Here is a 22,526-nt window from a genome sequence, read left to right as displayed (position 1 = left end):
TAGAAATAAGTGGTGAAATAATTAGTTGGATTGCCTTCTTCTGCTCTAGCTTCATAACTAATCTGCATGTTGAAGTAGTCTGTGTAAATTCTGTGGATGCATTTTCACCACGGATGGTGTTCGAACATCTGTGCTTTCTGAAAATGTCACAATAACCATTTTGCCTCAAAGTTTATCCTCGGGAGCCAAAGAGACTATGTTCCAAGAAGAAACAAATGCTTAATAGAGCTGAGGACAGATGTGCCCCATGATCAGAAGCAAGTATTTCAACGGTAGGCCAAATGGTTTTTAAAAATTCTAAATTAAAATGATGCTGAATCTACTTTGTTTTAGATGAACTCTTCCTTTGACTAGGTAACTAATATGTGCTATAGGCTTCTCTTACGTTCCCCTCCAGCCAGTCATTCCAAGGCACTTGCATCCCTCAACGCATTGTCACAGGCTCACCCAAGTGTCATTTACCTGAAGCCTTTAACGAGGCTAATATACAGTATTTGATATTTTAGGTGATTCTGTGCTATACTACTTTTAAAATTCTACTCAGCCCAGTAAATACTCTTTCTCTCCCTCTTACTCTGGTTAAAAAAAAATACTACCCTTGATCACAGTGAAGGATAAGGGTCAAGAGAGTCATGTGACCATGGTCTTTGATTGAAGGATGAACACAAGATTGAAAAAGAGCCAATTGGAATCCATTCCTGGCATTGAAACACAGACACTGGCAAGTTTCTTTGGAGTTTCTAGGTTAGGAGCCAATGAATCTGGGGCTGTCAAAGTCCCTATTCTCCACCAAGGGGAGGAAGCCTCTTCGCAGAAAGCACCAAGAAGAGACAGACAGAAATGCAAGACAGAAGGGAATGGAGTGTTGTCAACATTGAATTTCCCCTTCTTTCTCTGAGGCTTGCCTTCCCCAGTATGCTTTATAGCCTTGTATGCCAGCAAATTTTCATTTTTGGATTAAGCTAAATACGAGTTGTGTTTCTGTCAGAAGCACAGAATCATCCTGGTTCTGAATCAGAAGCATCCTGATAATACGGCGGCATTTTACATGATTGTCCAGATGGCTTTTCACCCCAGGAAGTCAAGTCCATGATTCTAGGGTCAGACGGACCTGGGTTCTCATAGCTGCTCTGCTACTCACGAGCTGTGCTGGCCTTGAGAAGTTTTATATGTTCAGTTTTCTCATCTTTAATAAGGACTAATAAGAGTTCTACCTCATAGCTTTGTTGTGAGAATTAGATGCAATAGAGGAAATAAAATACTCTGGCACTTAGCATAACATCATATTACTTAACACATGTTCAGTAATTAGTACTGTTGTTTTGTTGTTACTGTTATTATCATTAAAAATATTGCCCTGGCTGGTGTGGCGCAATGGATTGAGTGTCAGCTTGCAAACAAAAGGGTCACCAGTTCGATTCCCAGTCTAAGCCACATGGCTGGGTTGCGGGCCAGGCCCCCAGTTGGGAGCAAGTGAGAGGCAACCACACATTGATACTTCTCTCCCTTTCTTTCTCCCTCCTTTCCCCTTTCTCTAAATATAAATAAATAAAATCTTTGAAAAATTGTATTATGGTAGGGACTACTAGATATCCCCAATGGCCACTCGATCCTTCCTTTAGTAGTGTGGGCTGGGCACACAGGTTCCCAGAATAAAACTACATTTCCCAGCCTCCCTTGCAGCTTGGTGTAGCCTTGGAATTAAGTTGGGGTCAATCAGATGTGAGCAGATGTGACAGCGGTGACTTCTGGATTGTACTCCTATCTTTTTCTCCTTCCTACTGGCTGGAGACCCGGGTACGGAAGTTCAACAGTTGCAGTTGCTGAGAATGACAGGAGCTGAGAGGATCCTGATCCTTGACACTCTCGTGGCAGCTCTGGGCTGCTTGTCTTTGGACTATTTACACAAGAGAGAAATAAATAGACTGAAGGGAGAAGGTTGAAAATGAGTAAGGTCTCAGGGCAAAAGGCAAGTTTAGGGCATCTGCCATGGGGGATTTGTCCCCCAAATCCTTGACTGTTTAATGTATGAAACAAAATTGCTTAGAGTTGGTTAGATGCCACAGAGTATTTCCTTAAAGTCATAATACCTCTTTTGTTGGCTTTTTTCTGAGTAACAAAAAATCAAAAGAATGATATCTACTACCTGTCTCCTCCATCCGTGTGCTCTGTGGACACAGGGCTCCATTCTCCCCCTACCACCTGAGGGCACAGGGCTGCGCTTGGGACTTGGCTACTTCTTGTCCCCCCACAGGGCTGCCCAGATGGATCCACTGACTTCCCTAATTGTTGCTACTCCTCTTAATCTTGCTACCACTCCCTTTCCCGTCGTGCTCCACTCTCCCATGCACAAAACATGCAAAGGCAAGCCTTCCACTTTCAGCTTCCAATCATCTTATTTGTTGCTTATCAGAAGCAAGGCCTTCACCCATGAGCCACTTGCAAGTGAAGACAATTCACACCCGGCAGGTTCCACAGAGGCAGAGCTATCTACAAATATCCTTGAAAATAGTGACAGCCTCAGCTCTGTCACAAAAAAAAAAAAAAAAAAAAAAAAAAAAGGCAAACAAAGACTAGTCACAAAAAAAAACCCTTCTATGCCTGTCATGGTCATAGGGCCCCAAAAGTCTGGGGCGGGGGACAGACAGACAGAGAAGACACACTGAGCTCGAAGCTCTTGAGAGAAGTCCCACAAACCATACCCTAGATTTGCTCCTCCCGTGAGAGCAGCCTGCTCATGGGAAACGCCAGCCAAGGGAGACTCCATTTGCCAAGAACTTCAAACATGACCTTTACTTGATAGCAATTGTTGGAAACTATTAAGATGACTCTGGAAATAATATAATCTGCAGCGACGATATGCTGAATGAAATGCCAGCCCTGTAGAGCGAGTTCTCCCCGCCTCCCGCTTGTGTGCACACACAGAAGAGCAGAGAAGCATTTTCCTCCACAGCAGTTCTTAACTCGGCATCTCTCTTCTGCGTCTAGACATAAATGAGCCATTTGCTAATTGTTTAACAGCGATTAAGGAAGCAAACGTTGTGGGGAGGGGAGAGAGAAGCTGGGTATTTGCCTGCTTGTTTTCTAATTACCAACAGCCAGGCAGATGCCAGAGAACAGCGCAGGTTCTCGGGGCTCCCCGATGTCCTCTGAGAGCCCCCTGCCCTCGGCGATCAGGCTGGGCACCTGGGGCATCTGGGTGGAAAATGAGCAGCCCTGGCCTGGCTACGGAAGCCCTGGTCGGGCGGGGCTGCAGGTGGAGAGAAGGCAATCAGGTCCTAGGGAAAGAGGCCCGGCAATGACAGGGCCAGCAGGGCCCGGGCCTGGGGCAGCGGCACCTCCGCCCCCGCTCCCTTCCGAGCTCCCAGGCCCGCAGCACCACCCTGTCCTGTTCTCGCTTCCCACAACAGCTCTCCCCTCTGGAGCGAGAGCTAAGATTGCCCACCCAAAGTTTGGGCTGGCCAGATTCTAGTCAGCAGCAGCCATTTCCGCTTCTTACGGGCAAAATTAAGAGGTTGGCAGCCAGGACCTCATAGGCTCTCATCTTTCCATGTGGATAACAGGAGAGAAAACAAAGGCGTTCACAGATGACCGGGTCCCAGCCGGTTCACACTGAGGCCACCAAGCTGTCCGCAGGAAGAGGATTCCCACGTGCCCCTGGGACTAGCATGGTGAAGAGCCCTTCTGCAGAGGTCAGAGCGGACATAACTTTCTATATTTGAAATTTGGCTGCCAAGATCAGCTGTGATTTCCTGAACGCGCCTGTAGACTGTTTGCCATCCGTCTCTGCAATCACAATGCAGGCCTGGCTCCAGCCAGTCAGCCTCTCAGTTCTGTCTCCGTCCACTGCCCCCGCGCAGCCAATATAGGCAAATTCAAAAATATAAATCCTTAAAAGGACCCCGGAAGCTCTTAGGGTAAAGTCCAACTTCCTCATATGGCTTTTAAGGCCCTGCAAAAAGTGTTCCTCATTCCTTTTCTGGCCTCCTTTCCGTAGCTGCTAGTCAACCCCCTGCCCCTAAAGCACACGTGACCCAGCCATAATGACACCGTTGCTGGTCCCTTCAAGGGGCCACGCTTGCTGCCCTCTTTTCAATCCCTTCTTCCCTTTGATGAAGGAGCTGCCCAAGCCTCTACCCTACTCTCCCTCTGGTGACCCCTTCCAGCCTGAAGATCTCAACTGAATCACCACTTCCTCTGGGAAGGGCACTCGCTCCTCCACACGAGTGGCGGCGGCCTCACGGGGTCCTGCAGCGCCCCGAGGGCCCTTATCTAGACACCTATTCTAGTGAAAAGAGGTTGCCTTTCTTTTTATTAACTTTTCTTTTTATTTATTGATTTTTAGATAGGGAGGGAAAAGAGAGAGAGAGAGACACCGATTTGTTGTTTTAGACATTCACTGGTTGATTCCTGTATGCGCCCTGATCAGGATCGAACCTGTAACCTTGACACACAAGGATGACACTCTAACCACCTGAGCTACGTGGCCAAGGTGAGAACGCCTTTCAAATCGGGGCTTTGTCTATTTTGCCCTTTGTCATATCCCCAGTACTTAGCACAATGCATGACTCAGAGTGAGACAGAACTCAGTATTTACTGACTGTCTGGACTACTTCCTCTTTCCTGGCCACGAGCATGTGAAAACAAGGGCAATCAAATGGCTAGAAGTGACATCAAGGGGCAGGATCTATGCCGCAGTCTCAAACCAGTGGCAGCACTGGCTTCCACTTGACTATCCCCAGTGGAGGTTTTCTGTTCCTTGTCTTTTATGGGTTATACTTTATAGAGTCTCAATAAACGTTTATTGCCATGTAACATCTCCTATCCCCTCATCTCAAGACTGTGCGTTCTTGTTCACTTTATACCTGATCCTGGGGGAGTCACAGAGTCCTGAGTGGTGTCCCTGGGGCTAGGCCCCTGGAAGAACTCTGCTACCAACGGGGGACCCTAAATGCACCCCCCTCCGAGTTCAAGGAGCAGAAGAAAAGCCTGTTGGATGTGGCCCGAGGACAAGCACCGGCATCAAGGACAGAGCTGGTGCTGCTGCTCGGGTTCCCCCCGCCCCACCCCGCTCCTGACAGAGCTCCCTGCTGCCTCCGGACCACCTGTGAAAGGGCGAGCCCTTTACCTGGAGAACTGCGATTGCTTATTATGGGGTGTCTGGTTCCTCAGTGATGGGACTGAGGATGCAACATACTTTTTCCAACACTAACTTTTGTGACTCCGACTTATAATATCAAATCACCATGCATCATGGTCTCTTCTGCACTTGGTTGCCTGGCCCCACTGACCCCCCCACACACAAAAAGGCCATAGGTGCAGAGAATGAAAAGTTATTTGTTCATTGATAGTTAACTCACTCTTTTAACTGACCATTGACCAGTGGCCCTCAAACAGCTTTGTCTATGAGATTGAAATGTCCCCTTAAACCTTAATAGCCAGGTGGTCTTGTATTTAGGGGCAATAACTAAACACCCAATAATAAACCCAACCAGAATGAACCACCCTCTCTTGGAAGGAAGCTTCATTGGTTGCTGTGGGGAGGTTTAGAATTGCCCTGGGCTTCAGAGGTCTTGAGCAGTCAATGGGTACCTTTTGAATGAGTCAGATTTGATTCATTTCTTTAGGTAAAAGAGAAAGCTAGCCTTCCAGAAGTTAATAGAAGACGGAAAATTAAGAGCCTAATGCCAAAAACCAGCTCCAACAGTATTTTCCACTGTGATGCCTTCCCTCCACCACCCCTCCCGCTTTTTAATCTTCAGTAGAAGTGGGTGATCACAGACACCCAGGCAGGAGACCAGGGTGTCAAACCCTGCCACGGTCTTTGGCTCTCTGGGCCTCCGTATACCCCGTATGGAGAATGGGGAGAAGGACACTCTAGTTTCTGGTGAAAAGGCTTTAGTGCTCTTCTGCTCCAGGAAACAACGGGTGAGCAGGTCTGGGGAACTGAGGACTCTCACAGGCTGGGGTAGGAACCCAAGGACATTACGCTGGCACGGGAAAGGGTTTTCGGGCTCTGCCCAGTGGTATGGGGAAGCCAGTCCTCTGGTGAGGATTCAGGAGTCATCGCAAAGGTCTCTTCCAAATCCTCATCCTGCCTCTTAGACAAGCTATTTAACAGTATATGTAAACAGGCCAGCTTCTCGAACACAAAGCCAATTTCCAGCCCAGACTGCAAGGGGGGCCTTGACCGGAGAGCCTTTCTCAAAGACATTCCCTGGGCAACCAGCAGCATGTCAAGCCACGCCTGACAGGTTAACGTTGCTCCTTGTAGCTCGGGGGTCATGGGGAGCTGGCATTTTAAGCTCCTTCTGCGAACGAGAGACAGAGGCGAGCGGGCAGGCTTTTGCTGGGGTTGATGTGCGCCGCGCCCCTCGCCCAAACAGCCCTCATCGCTCACTGACATTTCAGGGCTCGTCTCCAGTCACAGGCTTGAGGATCAGACAGTTTACTGTGGAGCTGGAGGAAATAATTTGAGCAGCACAAACTGGATCTTCACAAAGAGAAAATCATTGCAAGGAGCCTCTGACTCTCTGCCAGAGCCCCAGGCTGGGTGTTTAGCTAAGCAACTTGGCCCACGGTGGGGATGGCTTATTTTTCTCAATTGCTAAGTTCTCGCCAACCCGTTCACTCAAATCCCCGATGGGTTACGCAGACCAGAATCCCTCCATCCCTGCTCAGCCACTGTCCCTGGTCGCCCAGTGTTGTCCTCATTGAGCACCCACTCCGCACGGTGTCCTGTGCCGGTTAAGGTGGGAACGGACAGGGCGTCTCCCTCCAGGATCACACGTCCTTACGGCAGACACGGACAAGAAGGCACTTACAACAACAAGTGTCCGCAGGCCTGGCATTCTCCACCGTCTGTTCGCCTTCCCGCTTTGGCTACACGGCTCCTCTTAGATTGTTCGCGACATCTTCCCCGCCCCCGCCCCGCCCCATCATCTCATCGCCTCTCCCCTCACCGTCAGGGCCACACTGGCGTCCTCGCAGCTCCTCAGACACACCATCCTGCCCGGAGCCTTGGCTCGTGCGACTTTCTCTATCTGGAACATTCTACCTGCCCCTAGTTTTAAGGACACCCCCTCAGAGAGGCCTTGCCTCACCAGCCCCTAGACAGCAGGCCCCTCTTGCTCTCACTCTAGTTTCCTTTTCAACATTTATGAAAATGTGAAATTACATAGTTACTTGTTTGGTGACTAATTTGTGTCTCTCCCTCCAGATTATAACCTCCAGTGGCGTCTGTCTTGTTGCCCACTGGCCTCACCATAGAACAACTGGGAGTGTTCACCACGCAGCTGCGGACCCAATGAACGAAGGGTTTTTCTATGGTAAGTGACTGCGGAATAGAAAGGCGACAAGCTCTGGAGGGCTCTGTTGGTAACAACAAAGGGTCTGAGCATGGTTCTTGCAGCAAGAGGAAAGCTACCGCAGCATTTTAAGTGCGAAAGATACATGAACAGACGTTTATGACAGAAATACGCCTCCCTCCTATCATGTGGAAATGGCTTTGGGGGCAGGGGAAAGGGCAGACTGGAGACACGCAGAGCCATTAGGAGGCGCCTACGAAAACTGAAGTCCTCGCTAGTCAGTGCAGTTCAGGGGTCGGCAGCGAGGGCATCACCCACAGTCTGCATCTCTAGGAGGCCCCACGGGCCCCACGCCAGACCTGCTACGTTGTAATCTGCGTGCTAACAGCCTCGCCAGGAGACTGCGCGCACACCTAGAAGCCAGGCTTTGGGGGAACGACAGTGGTGGCCTAGCTGTCTTTGGGAGTGGGGGACAGAAGTGATACACCAATGCCCCTATAAATCCAGACACTGCCCCCTGCAAACCCACTATGCCAGGAGTGTCAGGGAGTCAGAAGCAAGCGCCATTATGACACTTTCTCAAACTGTGATCCATCGAGAGTCTGTGAGAGTAGGGGAAGGAGGAAGAGGTGAGCGCTAAGCGGAGCTGGGCGAGGCTGTTTAGCCAGGGTGTGCCAGCTATGACCGTGGGCAGAGGAGCTGCAATTCACAGGGCGGGCTGGGAGCTAAGGATGGCTGGCTCTGGCCAGGAAGGAAAGCCAGTTTGTTAATTTCCACAGCACCCGGCATATAAAAAGGGTTCAAATGATACTTGTTGAAAGAGCAAAGAGATTAACCCAGCAGCAATTATGCGACTGAGGTCCTAAGGCAGATTACACGGGTGTGGGTACAAGTAGAGGTACCTTCCAATGGCTGCAAGGGCCCGGAAGGTGAGGAAAACCCAGAGGACAGAAGCTGTAGCCATGTGTGCAGTGGGTCAGGAACAGAAAGGGACCCAGCAGGCTGGCCCAAGTCCCTGAGCCCAGACCCACGGGGTGGTGTGGCCCGCAATGACCAGGGTATCTCTTATAGCAACTCTCTTTAGCTGTAGACTGTTTTGCAAGTGAACCTCACACAGGAGACCCAGAGGGACAGAAGTGGGGAGGCTGAGGCTGGAGGAGATGGGAGGGTCAGAGCCCCAGTCCTCACCCCCCGCCTCTTCTCACAGAAGACTCCCGAGACACCCACGTGCCACGGCCTCCCTGCCTAGCACAGTGCCCCGCGCCGATGGGGCGCCGATGTGTATCTGCGGAATACAAGAACAAACGAGCAAACTCCGGTCCATTCTGTGGTTTCCTTTTCTTTAATTCATTCTCCCGGTGAGACTACCCCTTCCCTTACAGAAATGGACAAACTTTAATCCAAGAAGAGTTTGCAGTTCCAAGAACAAATCATCACTTCCTCCTTTTCCCACCCCGGTGAGCCCTGCCTCCCTGCCTGTAAAGCCTGTTGCTAGGGCCCAAATGAAATGCCCTTCCTCCTGAAACTTTTCCCTGTCCTTCTGATAAAAAATAGACCCACTGGCTCCACAGTGCCCCTTTCTACGAAACCGTTTTCTTTCCACAGGTTTGAGGGGAGATGATCTGTCACCACGCCTGTCTTCCCCATTAGACTGTAAGCCCCCGGGAGGACCCCTGAGAAAGGAACAGGGCCCCGTGGCTGGTGCAGGCCTCGAGGTACAAGGGGCGCAGGTGAGGTGTGCGCTGACCTCATGCTCCTCCTGCCACCGCCCCAACGTTCAGGCGGCCTTCTGGGCCTCCCCTGCGTCTTTGCCCACGTCAGCCGAACGGCATGACGTGCGTCTCTGGAACAGCTGGCTCTCTTACCTGCTCCAGGAAGCCACTCTCAGAATCGCCCTCTCCCCTTAGCCCTTGACCGACCGCTCCAGCACACGGGAGCTAACATTTTTATCTCCCTTATCTCTCCGGCCAGAGAGTCTGTTCAAGGGGCAGCTTCTCAAGGACAAGGCCCAAAGCCACATGGGGATTCACAGAGTTGTGCCAGTGTGGGCACTGCGACTTGTCAGAACCAGCAGACATGGAGTGTTGTTGATGACAGAAAAGACAAAGGTGACTGACCTTGGACGTATAGGTGTGGCCATCGGAGCCGCAGACCATGGCCGACTGTGCCACGGGGCAGGGCTTGCACTTGACCAGATTCGAAGGTCCAACCCAGTGTTTGTGCGCCACGTTCTCCTTCTTTTGCCTGAGGATGAAAAAAAGCAGAGATAAGTTAACCAATGCTCCAGTCCTCCTGGGTCTCTCCTCCAGGTACCTGGACAAAGGCCAAATAAATAGAAGGGCTGGTCCGACAGCCAGCTCTCCCATTCGTTCCAACTAGCTGATAGGGGGCGGAGACTATTCTAAAAGCTTAAGTTCAACCCACTGGGTGGAGCGGGAAAAGCGACGTGGCCATCACAAATGTTGTGAAGCATCACTTACTGACGGGAGAAGACAGTCACAATACACTAAAAAGACCAAAGAAGTAGTGTGGCTCCATCCACTCGCCCAGCCCCCAGGGCAGGGTGTGGCCTATCACAGGGGCCCAGAAATGGCCACCCAGAGCCTCCGACTCCTCCCGGGCCACCAGTGGCCTCCGAGTGGGATGACGCACAGATGCCTCAGCGAGCATCTCCGGTAGAAACTCATCACCAAGCACAGCCCAATGACTTCATCACAGCTGTGGACAACGATCTCTGGATACCTTTTTAGGCAATTTCAGTCCAGCTTCCAATGTGCCATTTGATAGAGGCTCTGGGGTGGTGTCACTTCCAACTGCTAAAATAATCAGAATTCTGTTCTTTCATCCCAGCTTCAGTCCCCCGCCCCCTCACCTTTGTCATAATGATAAATGGTGCTATTAGGATGGCTTATGTCCATGGAAGGAACCCCATCCCTTATCACAAACCACTGAAATGAAGGCCCGCAGTTACTGCCATGCTTTCTCTCGCGGTTGAAGCTGCTCTCCCAGCAGCCCACGGGGAGTGACTCCCATGGCCGCGCGCTGTGTTCCTGCCCGTCAGTCAGGTGATGACTGTGCCCTTGAACACTGGCAGCCCCGCACGGTTGTTAACACTTGGGTTCTGGAGTCAGAAAACACGAGGTCAAATCTCAGCTCTGCCAGTGTGATCTTGGCAGGATTTTTAACCCTGTAAATCTCACTTTCCTCACCTGTAAAATGGGGAAAATAGGATCTACTTCAAGGAGATCGTATGAGGATTAAATGAGTTGAGGTTTGTAAAGGTCCCAGTATTACGCCTGCAAAATGGGAAGCAATAAAAATGGTGGCTGTGGTTAAAATTATTATTTGCTTCAATTGCCATAATGGACTTAATTCTAAGGCCCTAGGTGTGGAATGGCATTTAATTCCCCTGAAGAACTCAAGGGGTCACAAGAAGGAACTATTTTCTCCTGGGTTCAGAGCGAATACCCGGCTCCTCAGGAGTTAGGGTGTGGTGTCTGAGGTAACTTACCCTTTTCTAAAAGAAGAAAAGCAACTGAGGGAGAACACATACCAACTTGGTTCTTATCCTACCCCAAACCCACCCTTGTGATTTGGGGTTGGGGGGACTACAAGGAGGAAGGTCTGTTAGTGGAACTACCTTGACTTCCAGGCGAATGACCATATACCCACAGCGCAATCCTTGGGACCACGGGGGATCCCAGGCTGGACAGGCCACAGGGCTGGGCCTGTCTGACTAATGAACCGGAAAAGAAGGTCCTATGAGGGCCCTCTGAGGTCGCCTAGTCCAGTTTACTCATTCTGCTAATGGGGAAACTGAGGCCCAAATTGGGAAGAGCCTTGCCCGAGGTCATGAAGACAACTGGTGGGTGGCCCACTCTGTGAGGACAACTTCCAAGCGTCTGGGGATAAATCTCTCCTCTTTAGCCCATCCCAGTCCCACCTAGGTCACTAGCTTGAAAGCTCTCTAGGGTCACCTACATGTTTGTCACTGGGCGTCCTCTCTCCAGTGCCCCCTGCCTGCTTCCATAGCAGCTGCCCACCTTGTCTTTGCCTCTCTGCCTGGAATAGAAGCAACTATTATTTGCATTTCTAAATCACACAGACATGAGGTATCCTAGCATCCTTTGCCAAACACCACTTAGACTTTCAAGGACTACCGAGAAAGGGAAGGCGGGTGAGGGGACCCCACGCAGCAGCCAGGCGGGCCGTCAGCGCGGGGTTAATCTTAGAGTGCACGATTCCCTCAGCACACCGCTGCACATTTGTCCTCATCCGCACAGCAGACTGTCTGACGCGGATGATGAATCAGCAAATACAGGCAGACGGGCTGCCGTCTAGCAGCCCCTCTCCTGGGTCAGTCCCTAGCTGCGTGCTCACAGCTGAAGCAGTTCCTGTTATGCATTTCCCAGGAAGGGGCTATAAAGGCCAAGCAGTGGGTAGCTTTGCCGGAGCAGACATGACCGTGTGCAAGATGCTCCAGATGACAGAAGCTGGAAGGAGCTTCGCCAAGGGCAGAGGAGGGAGAAGTGAACGCTGAACCAACTATTAGTCACCAGTTAATGACCGCCCATCCCTGTCTCTGGACCTAACAGAGAAGGGTGAGGCTGGTCAGTGTTTACTAGGGTGCCTGGTGCATCATGGGTACTCAATGTATCCCTGCTGGACGAGTGGGTGGGTCCCTGTGGGCTGACCTGTCTGGGTACTCCGCAGTTAATCACCAAATAACAGCTTGTCAGAACCAGAAAATACCTCCAACCTAACCCAGTGCAATGACTGCGTTTTATAAATGAGGAATCAGAGACACAGCTGGGGAGTGGCTGGCCCAGGGTCACGCAGACGTCTGGCAAGCTGCTCCCTAGATATCTGCCAGACCGAGCTTACCCTGGAAATAGCTGTGCTCCCCCGGGACTGGCACCTGCCTTCCCATCGCCAGGGCCCACCTCCCCCTGAGCCACCGTCCCGGCACTTCACCCCCAGAGTGGCGGCTCCCACATCCGCTGTCAAGCGGTTGTGGATCATGACCGGGGAAGTCCCCTCTGATCCCTCCTAGGATGCCTTGGGGACTAGAAGTACAAATGCCAAGTCATTCCGAATTTGCCCAATTTTAATAAAACAAGCACGCCTGTTATACTGAGGCAAACTCAGGTGTCCCTTACCTTTCAGGAATGCCAGCAGAGATGGCAACCAAACGTGCTGTCTCTGTCCAGAAGCCATGTTATGTGAAGTTATATACAAGTACATGCGAGCCTGCGGAGCATAGCTTCCCTGGTTATTATGTGTATATTCCAATCTCCACAACTCAGTGCAAACCATAAAAAATAACCAACCCAGTCGAGGCAAGGGACTAAGCTTTCTGACTCGAAGATATTTCACTTCTTGAGTCAATGAAGAGTGAAATCTGATAAAGGTAGCTTGATGGGATTGCAATTCCCAATGTCACAGACATTCATCAGTTGGGGTGACACAAGCAATTTAGTCGGGAGGCAGGCTCCACCATCCTCTCCATCAGCCGCGAATCCCTCACTCCACCCTGGCCAGGCTGGTGCCGGGCGCAGCCGTCCCACCCCCGCTCCCCCCGCTGACAGCACCGCTCAGGAAGTCCCAACCCACGAGCACCCCAAGACGGACAGATGACAGTCAGCACATCGCCAACATTTCTTACTCTCAGCTGCTTATTCTCAATCTTTTTTTTTAAGTCTCCCAAAATAACCGGCATTTATGGTGCTGAAGCAGAGTGATGATTCTTAAGTACGAATCTGAGGACATGACTCCCGCCGCCAAAACCTCCCTCTTCTCCCCACCTTCTAGGGCACGGTCTGAGCACCTAATTTTGACATTAAACCAATAGAGCCTACCTCCACAGGGTCACCACCTGCCCCGCCTCCTTTACCCACACACAAACACACACACGCACACTGACCACCACCCTCACATACTTGCTCCAGCTACCTTTGCTATTTCCCAGAGCCACCAAGGATCACTGTGCCTCTGTGACATCATGTGGGTTTTTTCTGTATCTGACATATTTTCATTCCCATCTATATTTCTTCCATGTACCCTCCTCTTCTCTGTGCCTCATAAACCTTTATTGAAGGTCCAGCACAAAAACCCCCTCCCCCAGGAAGTCTGCCAGGGCCCCTCCACAGGCAGTCGGGCTGCACTCCCATGTCACCGCGGTCCTGTGATGGCATCTGGGCAGGCTCCCTGACTAGTCCTCAGGCAAGCAACTTGATTCAACGTGACCAAATATTAAGAGGCTATTCCAATAGGACACAGGGTACACCCAGGCTTAAAGCCTTGGGGGCCGTCCCAGACACTTTCTTTTCCTGTCCTCAGCACATCCCTCCATCACTCAGCCGGGCTGATTCTATCTCCAGCCAGCCATATCAGCCACTTCCATGCCTCTTACATGTGCCACGCAAACCCAAGTCTGTGTAGGCTGGAAAATGCTTTCTATCTGCACGGCAAACGCCCGTCCCTTGTTTAAGTTTCAAATCAATTGCCTTCCATGAAGTCTCTCCTGATCCCGTGAGCCCTATCGCAAGTCGAATTAACCATGACACTGTTTGTTCAACAGTTCATGTTGTTGAGACCCAACCGTGACATTCGCTACAGCACAAAGCGGTTCTTTTCATGTCTATCTTCATCGATAAACTGCACTTCTCAAGGGTGGCAACTGGGTCTTACTCACTTTTGTGCTCCTGGTACTTGGAAACAAGATTGGCCCTCAAGACACATGGATTTTGCTCAGAGAAATATGTGAATTTATTCATTTGGGCCTCTAGAATTTCCTCTTTGTATTTCTGGACTAGAAGGCAAAAATAACGTGTTGTTTTAAGTAACAAGAACTCAACAGGCTCTTGTTTCCGGAAACCCTAATTCAGACTTTAAGAAATAACAAAAGTTTCTAAAGACAGCTGAGAAATGGGTGGGGGAAGCTCTCCCGTGTATCTGAGGGCTGAAGGACCCCCAGACCCCAGAAGTCGGACTGCCTCCAAAGCGGGAGGTTCCAGACTGCCAAGAGATAGTGTTTGGGATTTGAGAATGCGAAATCTCAATTCCCAAGAATTCTCAAGAAGTACTGAAATAAGTTTTTCTGTATTTTTCACAACATTTTGTGTTTTTTAAACAAAGCAAGTATTAGGTTTAGCAGTATTATTTATAAAGAAATGTAGCCTAGAATAAAAGGTCAAACCCTGGAAATTGTCAGCAAACATTATTAGGTAGCACTCAAATAATGTGACCTTTGGATTTTCGAGCAAGCTGACAGCAATGCGCAGAATCACATGTTGATATTGTCAATTTAAAGACTTACTTTGTTCTAATACTGTTCTCTGGAACACCACACAAAGGAGTCTTATAAAATATACTATGCAAATAAAGGCATTAATATTCATTTTGTTTACGAGAGCAACTCATCACTGGCAGCAGACAGAGGACTACACGCTCGGTCTAGTGAGACGGCAACAGCTACAGGCAAGGCTGCCCAGATCATGACTGCTCTTCCCAAGGCGTCCCTGTTCTAGTCCCTCCTCGTGTCAACAGCAACCCCCAGGCCCACACGTCAGTGTCCCCCGCTCTTGCTTTCCAGGGTACCCTGCCGCTCCTCACTCAGGGATCCCCGCCCTCACTGGCCAAGGCAAGTCCCACATGCTCCTTCTTCCCATTAAGAGAGTCTTTGAGGATGTCAGGTGTGACCCAGTATTTCACTTGGCCACGGGCACAGTATCAGGACTCACAGCAAAATGGTGGCAAGACAGAGATATCAGAGCAATTTTTTCAGTAATAAATACACAGGCCGGTACGAACTTTCTGACATCAATCCCACATGGTGACATTTAACAATCTGTGCCAACAATATCTTAATGATGTGGTGGGGCGGGGGCTGCAAGAGTGTATGCAGTAGAATTGTTGACTTTTCCCCTTTCATTTACTGAAGAAGGGCCTTTCATTTTATTCAGTACATTTTGCATTCTAACCTGTTTGTGTAACTTTAGATACAAGGGTTTTTTCTCTGCATACGAACAGCTGGTGGAAGAGTAAAGGGATTCCAGCTAACGAGTAATAGCTACAGCACACAGCGGTCCCGTGGGACCGCTGCATGCTGGTCCCAGTGCCCTAACCCTACCTCCCTGACTCCTCACACGCAATGCTAGCAGCGTCCTCATTACAGGAGGAAAAACCGCGGCTTGCACAGCAGTCCTAGGACCTTCTCTGTTCTCTCTTCGGATCTCTAGGGCAGACCTGTCGGCTCAGAGACGCGCCGAACTCACCCAAGAAGAACTCCCTCCTGCGCGCAGGGATGCTGCTGGCTGCCAGCATTATTTGCTTTTTATTTTCCTGTTAGTATCAAAAATCCCACTCAAAAACAAGATTAAATTTGTTTGCCAAATCCAATGTAATTGCTCTGAAACAAGGATGGGAGATACTTCGTTGACATGGCGGCTCTTTAGAATGGGAGACAAAATAATGAATGTTAATTGAAATGAAAAACATGTTAACCATTGGAATAGTAAAGCGATGCTATAATTCCTCTGTTGTTAGGGTTATTTGAGTCATTATGCTAAGTCATAAAGTGACACAGGAAGAGCATAACGGCCTTTGTCATTTACAGAAGCTGCTTGGATGGGAGAGACAGGCTCCCACGAGAGACGTTCTCCAGCCTGGTATCTTCAGGCTCATGACTTGTCGTCTTCTTCCAAATGAAAGGCCCCAACACAAGAGCCTGTCCACAGAGGATCCAACTTTCCTAATGAGCAGACGCTGACCAGCGAACCGTGCACCTGGAGAAAGAGCAGGCCTTCTCCACACGGTACCTAGGAGTGTGCTCAGGATAACAGCAGCTAAACTTGTACTGAGGGCCTGTTCTGCTGATACTACTATCGCTACCACCAATAATAACAAAAACTACACTCTTTGTCTTGTTTACTCCTCCCATGAGCCCCAGGAGGAAGAGGAGTTACGGTGGCATGTGGGAAGCTGTGCTGGGAGTGGCCCAGGGAGAGGCTTTGTGAGCAAGGCAGGCCTGTGGGGACGGGAGAACACGCGCTCACGAGGTTGGCCCCAGTCTTCAGGGTGAAGTATCCTCTGACCCACTGATTTGAAGTCGCTTATCAACCACCAGAGAGCCAGCACCTTTATGAGACTTTGCTCCCTCAGACTTGTCCCAGGTTAGGAGGGGGAGGCTCCTGACGTATTCCAGGGTAAGGTTCGAACACATCAGAAGTGACCAACAGGCCCCTGAGTAGGCAGAGAGCCATCAGGGATGCTTGTAAACCGTCACCACTTCCAACCCACGGGACAAGTACATATTCTGAAAGTTTTAGAGTGAGAATCGGAGCCTGGTATGGATGCAATCCGAAAAGCATGGGCGCCTCTGCGGGTGTATGTGAACGTGAACCTCTAGGCTATGGTTCATTTCACCTCGAGCCTCCGTGACTGCCTCTCACCAAAGCTGTGTGATGGCCAAGTCAGCCGGGGCAGCGTCTACTCTTCACAGATCAGAGGGCTCAACGGCCAGATCAGAGTTTCCAGAAACCGCATGCGCGCGTGTAAATGAACTGAAAATGATTAAGAAGGCGCACGCCAAACATGGGTGCCACCCTCAGTGGGGTAGGACTGAGGCTGTGGAAAGGGAACTTCTGCTTTGCGATGCTATGTCTCTCTATCATTTGTATGACCCTCTTACAGCCATGTATTGCTGGTCTAATTTATTCAAAAACTAAAAAAAGAAATGCATTTTCAGAAGTTTTAAAGAAATGCATGTTGTCAAAACCACAGTTGTCTGCCAGCCCCCCTTCCCGCTCCCCGCATTCCTCCTGTTGTGTTTAAGCCGAAGGGGCTCGAATAGAAGAAAGGCCCCCGGCACTGGAAGGAGGCTGGAGAGGAGGGAGTTCACTAGAGAAAAGCTCCCCAACCAGTCCTCAAAGGCCTCAGTGAGGGCCAAGGTGCCAGATCAACCAATTGGAACTAAATTTCCACATATTTTGAGGATCTGCTGAAGCAAAGCATCAAAATAGAAGGTACAAATAATCTAAATGTGGTTAGGATTCTAGAGATAATGTTTACCTTTTCAACAAACACTTATGAAGTACCTGTTTTGTAGCAGAAATTGGGCACAGAATTCTAAGCGAATGCTGGCACTGTATTAAATATATTTCCTGTAACATACATTACATGTCACAATTATTCCAATGTATAATGATCATATTGCACTGTACTCTGAGTGGCTGGACTTATTCAGGGTAGATGCTACCTAAACTGTTTTTATTCTTATTCACATGTTGAGACACCAAAGATTCTCTCAGACTGCTAACTTTTCTTAAAAAAAAAATCCCTACATGACAAGAAAGCTGCTGTTAATTTCAGGAACCTCCCCCCAAAACCCTTCTACATTGAAGAGTGCCCGAAGAATGTGCATGGCCAATGGGCAAAGGACGAGAGGAAGAACTTGCCAGAGCGCAACCCCTAGTCTCCGGCGTTGCACACATTTCCGAACATTACTGAGTTCAGTCTTCCTTACACTTAAAATGGAATATACATGTCCGGGGACCCTCATCAAACCTGCTTTGGGCCTAATCTCACAGTTCCCCCTGTTCCCTGACCGCATCACCAAGATTAGCAGGCTGATGTGATTATGTAAATTCCACTGGGGACTCTGCATCTGCAGTCACCTTCCATTAATAGAGTGACAGAGCAGGGGCAAGGGCGCCGGGGTTCTCAGAGTTCGGCTGGTGGAACGAGCATGGCCATCAGGCCTACAGGCCAACACAGTCTGTGCACGCGAGCAAGCTCACACGCACATGCACGCACTCCCCTTACACACACACACACAACTTGTGCTTTGTTAAGGGAAAATGCCAGGCTAGCAGTGCATTAGAATGCTATTAGGGAAATGCAAGCGAAGAGTTGAGCTTTATTTATTCCGTTAGGATAATGCAAAACAGCATACTCTGTTTTAAAAATCCATTTCTTCCTAAAAGGGGCCAGAAAAGACATTGTTACTATTACCCACTGACCTTTGGCAACCCTGTTTGATTTCCTGTTTCATCTTTTTTTTTGTTTGCTGGCCCGAGAAAGAAAAATCCCTTTGTAGTCCTGAGACCTTAGAGGAAATCTTTAGCAATGGATCTGCTAATTGGAAAGGAAAAAAAAAAAAAGGAAATGATAATGAAGCAAGCCCAACCAGGAGCTCCATTTGGCCTCCCTCCCTGAGTATTCATAATCCTGCCTCTTCACAGAAGGGGCCAGGAGACTGAGGGTTTTGCTAACACAGCTTCCGGCTAATTCTGTGCAAGCTCAGGTGTGCACCCAGGGAAGGGCTAGCACACGCCTTCCCACCGGGGGCTCTGCCGCTATAATCTTAGAAAACATGTGCTTCCACTCCTAGGGGTCAAATTAATTATTATGGGATGTGTGTATGAGAGGAAAAAAATACCCACATTTGTTTTCTAGTCACCAGCAGCAGGGCACCCATCCTGGGAGGGCTGTACATGATCTGCTTCAGGAAGAACAAGTCAGTAATGTGAAGAAGTATGTAGGTGGCACTGGGGGCAAAGCCGTTTTCAGGACCGGCCCAGAGACGAGCAGAACGCTGACAGAGACATGGCATCCAAGGCGGCCCATCGGAAAGCCAGCGTCCACACGCCGTCAGGGTCGGGCCACCCACCTAAAGCAACGCAGAGGGCAGGCGAGGCCACGCCTGCTTCGGGACTTCCCCTGCCCTGCAAGCTTCCTTCACAGGCAGTGCGGGAGGAGGGGAGTTCCCGCTCGCCTGTGCGGCCTCTGCGGGTGGGGAAGTTTCTGGGCAAGGCCAAGAACTAAGGCTAATTCCACCGACCTGTGTTTTCACAAACACTGACCTTCTCTAGCCAGTGTCCTCCCACCCTTTCCCAGAGGCCAGCTCCAGTGTCACGCCTGTCACGCACAGACAATATTCTTAGCATGGACAGCTAGGAGTTAACAAAAGAGAAGGGAGCTAGACTGGCTGAGCCTGAATAAGTCTGGAAGTGACAGTTTCAGACACCCCAGGGGAAAGCCACATCCTCTGCCAACGGGGACTTAATCCCCAGAAGATCCGTTTTCCAATCTCCCCACGGGACAACTGGCCATTAACTGGGAGACTGAGGGAGAGATGGGGTGCAGGGAGAAGTCCTTCTACTTTGAGGCATCTGCAGTAGGAGCCAAGATGGTGGCTATAAAGGGGAGGTGCCTAGTCTGAGAGAAGGATGAGGGCATGAAACCCCAGAAGATCTAGGAAAGACATTGGTTAGTTTGAAATGGAGCTTACCGCTCCCCCAACCCAAGGAGACACAATCAAAGTTTAACAAAGGTCCATCTTGGTAGCATGCGCTTATTCATACATTCGTCCACTGGCTCGCGCATGTTCTCTCTCTGCAGCAGCTGTGCAGGTGCAAGTGCGAGGCCTCGCGTGGGCCTGGATGCAGCAGTGCCGACCGGCTGCAGCGCAGCGGGAGCAGAGACTAAGCCAGCTGGGTGAAAACAACACTGAGCTGGACTAAGCTTTGGCAAGGACTAAACTGAACTGTGGCAGCCTCGGATGCCCTGCCAATGCCAGGTAATGGCACAAGATCTCTGGACCCTGGCTCTCCTTCTGGGCTTGGTAAAGATGACTCTGAACTTCTTGCACAGTGAGAGCTAAGCCCAGCAGGACAGAGCTAAGCCACCTGGTTGTAGACGAGACACCAAGCACCTAGAGACAGTCCTTTGTTTTTACATCAATAAATTTTAACACGACACCTCATCGTCCCACGTGTGGGTCCCTGAAATGCTTTTCTCGTGGCTCCGTGGAAGAGCTTTATGTCCTCCTGTGTGGCAAGGTGATCAAGAACGTGTTGCCGCAGGGAAGAGTAAAACAGCGTGTCCCAGCACTCTTCCAGAGCAGGACCTGGGCTAATGTGTCGAGTCACCCACAGAGAACCTTTTGTCTCAATGTCAGGAAGACAGCTCACACAGCGCTGCAAGGGTTCAAGCCCAGGTCCCGTAGAGGAAGGGGACTCTACAGAAGGCACGCCGTGACTGGTGCAAGCATTCCCCTGTCGATAGATATCAAGGAGGTTGTGTCCATTTCTTTAATAGTATAACCAAGTGCACTGAACATGTTGGTATAGAAGTCTTTATGTCCATCTGTATTGACTTCCATGATACAGATTCTCCACAATGAAGTCATGGGGCCAATGAGGCCAAAACGCCCACCAGAAATGTTGTACCAACTTACGCTCCCATCAACAGCACCCTGCATGGAGCATTATTCCATTTCCCGACCCTCTGCTCTGCAGATGTCTGCCGGGGATCCCTCTGAGAGCTGCTCTGGAGCAAAGTGTTTGGATATACCATCGAAGGTCTGTGAGTAACCAACATAGTCATTACGAGCAATGAACCAGCTTTGCTCCAGAACAGGTGAAAGAAAAGGCACATGGAGAAACCGCTTAAAGCAGATTAGCAGGAAATCAAATGTCAGCCCCAGCACGCTCTGATCAGGTTGCAGGTACACTGAGGGCTCACACATGGGAGACAGCAGCGCCTATGGGCCCAAGCCCCCTCCCGGTGGAGGGTGGGGGGCAGCTCATCCTCAGCCCCTCTGCACCGGGGCTCTCTCCAGGACAGAGACGATGCGCCCATAGGAATGCTGCCCGCTGCCTTCCCGGGCCTCCTCCTGGCTGAGCGGTTCTGTTCTGAGCTGCAGGCAGTCCTGTTATGTCTTATTCTGAAGGGCAGGGAGGGGGAGTCCCATGGACCACAGGGCAGAGGAGTCAGACCGCAGAGCAGAGAGCTGGAGGCCGCAGGCCCCTCGATGAAGCGGGAGGGCGGGCTTGGCCCGCCTCCAGGGCACCTGGGCCACGGTGGGAAGCTGCTGCGGCTGGCAGATGGCTGCCCAGGGCGTGCCCCCTCCTTCCTCCTCCCTGAAGGCAGATTCAGCCCCAGTCTGCCGCATTCTGAACAACACGGACCTCCAGCTCTGAGTGGCTCAAGGGGTCAGTGAAAGAGATGACCTATCAGAGCCCCTAATTTGGTCCATAAGCTTGGCCCTGCATCTCCATCCAGCTCCTTTCTGGACTTAACACGCCCACCCACCAACGTGCTGTGAACCTGTACCGCGTGCCAAGACCCAAGCTAACACTCCAGAGGGCGTCTGGGCATTACACGTAAGTGGATAAGCACACGAGGAGGGGGGTCTGCCCTCTGCCAGTGAAGGAGTTCCTCACCATGACAGCCGGCAGCTCCCGGAACACAGGGACCAGCAGGGCCTCCGCACGTGTGAGGCCGGGTGGGCCTGAGCAACCCTGGGAGGCTGGCGAGGGGGTGCCCCCGACTAATTCCTCTGGGAGCTGGAGGCTCGGCGGGGAGGCGAGCTTTATTAAGCACCTACTATGTGCCAGCACTACGCTTACGGCTTTCCTTACCGCAATCCCACAATCTGGTTTCTAAAGTCATCATTTGATGAGAAAACGGAGACTTCGTGCAGGAAAATGTCTCAAGGGCAGAGTGGCCGCAGGGCAGCCTGGCGCTGGGCACCCATCCCTGCCCATGAGGCTGGGCAGGGCTGAGCGAGTCGCAGTGTGTCTGAGTCAGTGTCCCCACCTGCTCTTAAACCACTACGAGGGCAGCTTGTAAATACCACTAGTCTGCGATGCCCCTTCTCTGCCTCCCTCCCTGCCCCAGCCCCAACTGCAGCTGGAAATGGGTGCTCTCTTCTTGGAACTTGATTTCATGGGATTGGTTTTTATTTTTTTTAGCATAGAACATGCACATTTATGCCCCTAACCTCTTCCATTAGGCTGTAAGCTTCAGTGAGGAGACCTCCCAGATCTTCACGTGAGTACAGGCAACGCACACACAGAGCCCTTCAGCGCCTCTCATGGAGCACACAGTCTGGCTTAAAGAACAATTATTCAGGAAAATTCAGTTCATCTGAAGCCACATGATTCTGTCTCTCTCCTGCTTAAAGCCACACAAGATGTCCCTGGGAGGCGAACCTGTCCCGTCATCCTCCAGGCTCTGCAGGCTCAGGGCCCGCCGCCCCGCCAGCCTCACGCAGCCACGCCTCTCAGCACAGCCCTCTCCTCTCACTTCCCCCAGGACACCGAGCCCCTCCCTCTTCCCTGACTCAAGGCCCTTGCTGCGCTGTTCCCTCCTCCTAGACCACTTTTCCCAACGATCTGGGCACCTGCTGCCTTTCGCCTCCCCCAGAGGTCT

General features: G+C 50.7%; 1 protein-coding gene across 2 annotated transcripts in view; it reads right to left on the bottom strand.

Annotated features, from left to right (window-relative positions):
* The window catches only part of SPOCK1 (SPARC (osteonectin), cwcv and kazal like domains proteoglycan 1), a 440,100-nt gene that overhangs the window by 105,962 nt on the left and 311,612 nt on the right, over nt 1-22,526 (bottom strand). For both annotated transcript variants that reach the window (XM_054568415.1, XM_054568416.1), the window contains exon 5: nt 9,425-9,551. In XM_054568415.1, the coding sequence (XP_054424390.1) occupies nt 9,425-9,551 (127 nt within the window). The remainder of the gene's footprint in view (nt 1-9,424; nt 9,552-22,526) is intronic.

The sequence above is a fragment of the Pteronotus mesoamericanus genome, unplaced genomic scaffold (assembly GCF_021234165.1).
Source record: "Pteronotus mesoamericanus isolate MK-2021 breed Mesoamerican mustached bat unplaced genomic scaffold, CSHL_Meso_final contig_2, whole genome shotgun sequence".
NCBI classification, from domain to species: domain Eukaryota; kingdom Metazoa; phylum Chordata; class Mammalia; order Chiroptera; family Mormoopidae; genus Pteronotus; species Pteronotus mesoamericanus.
Note: the sequence above shows the minus strand (reverse complement) of the source record. Positions and strands in the feature narration are given on the sequence as shown.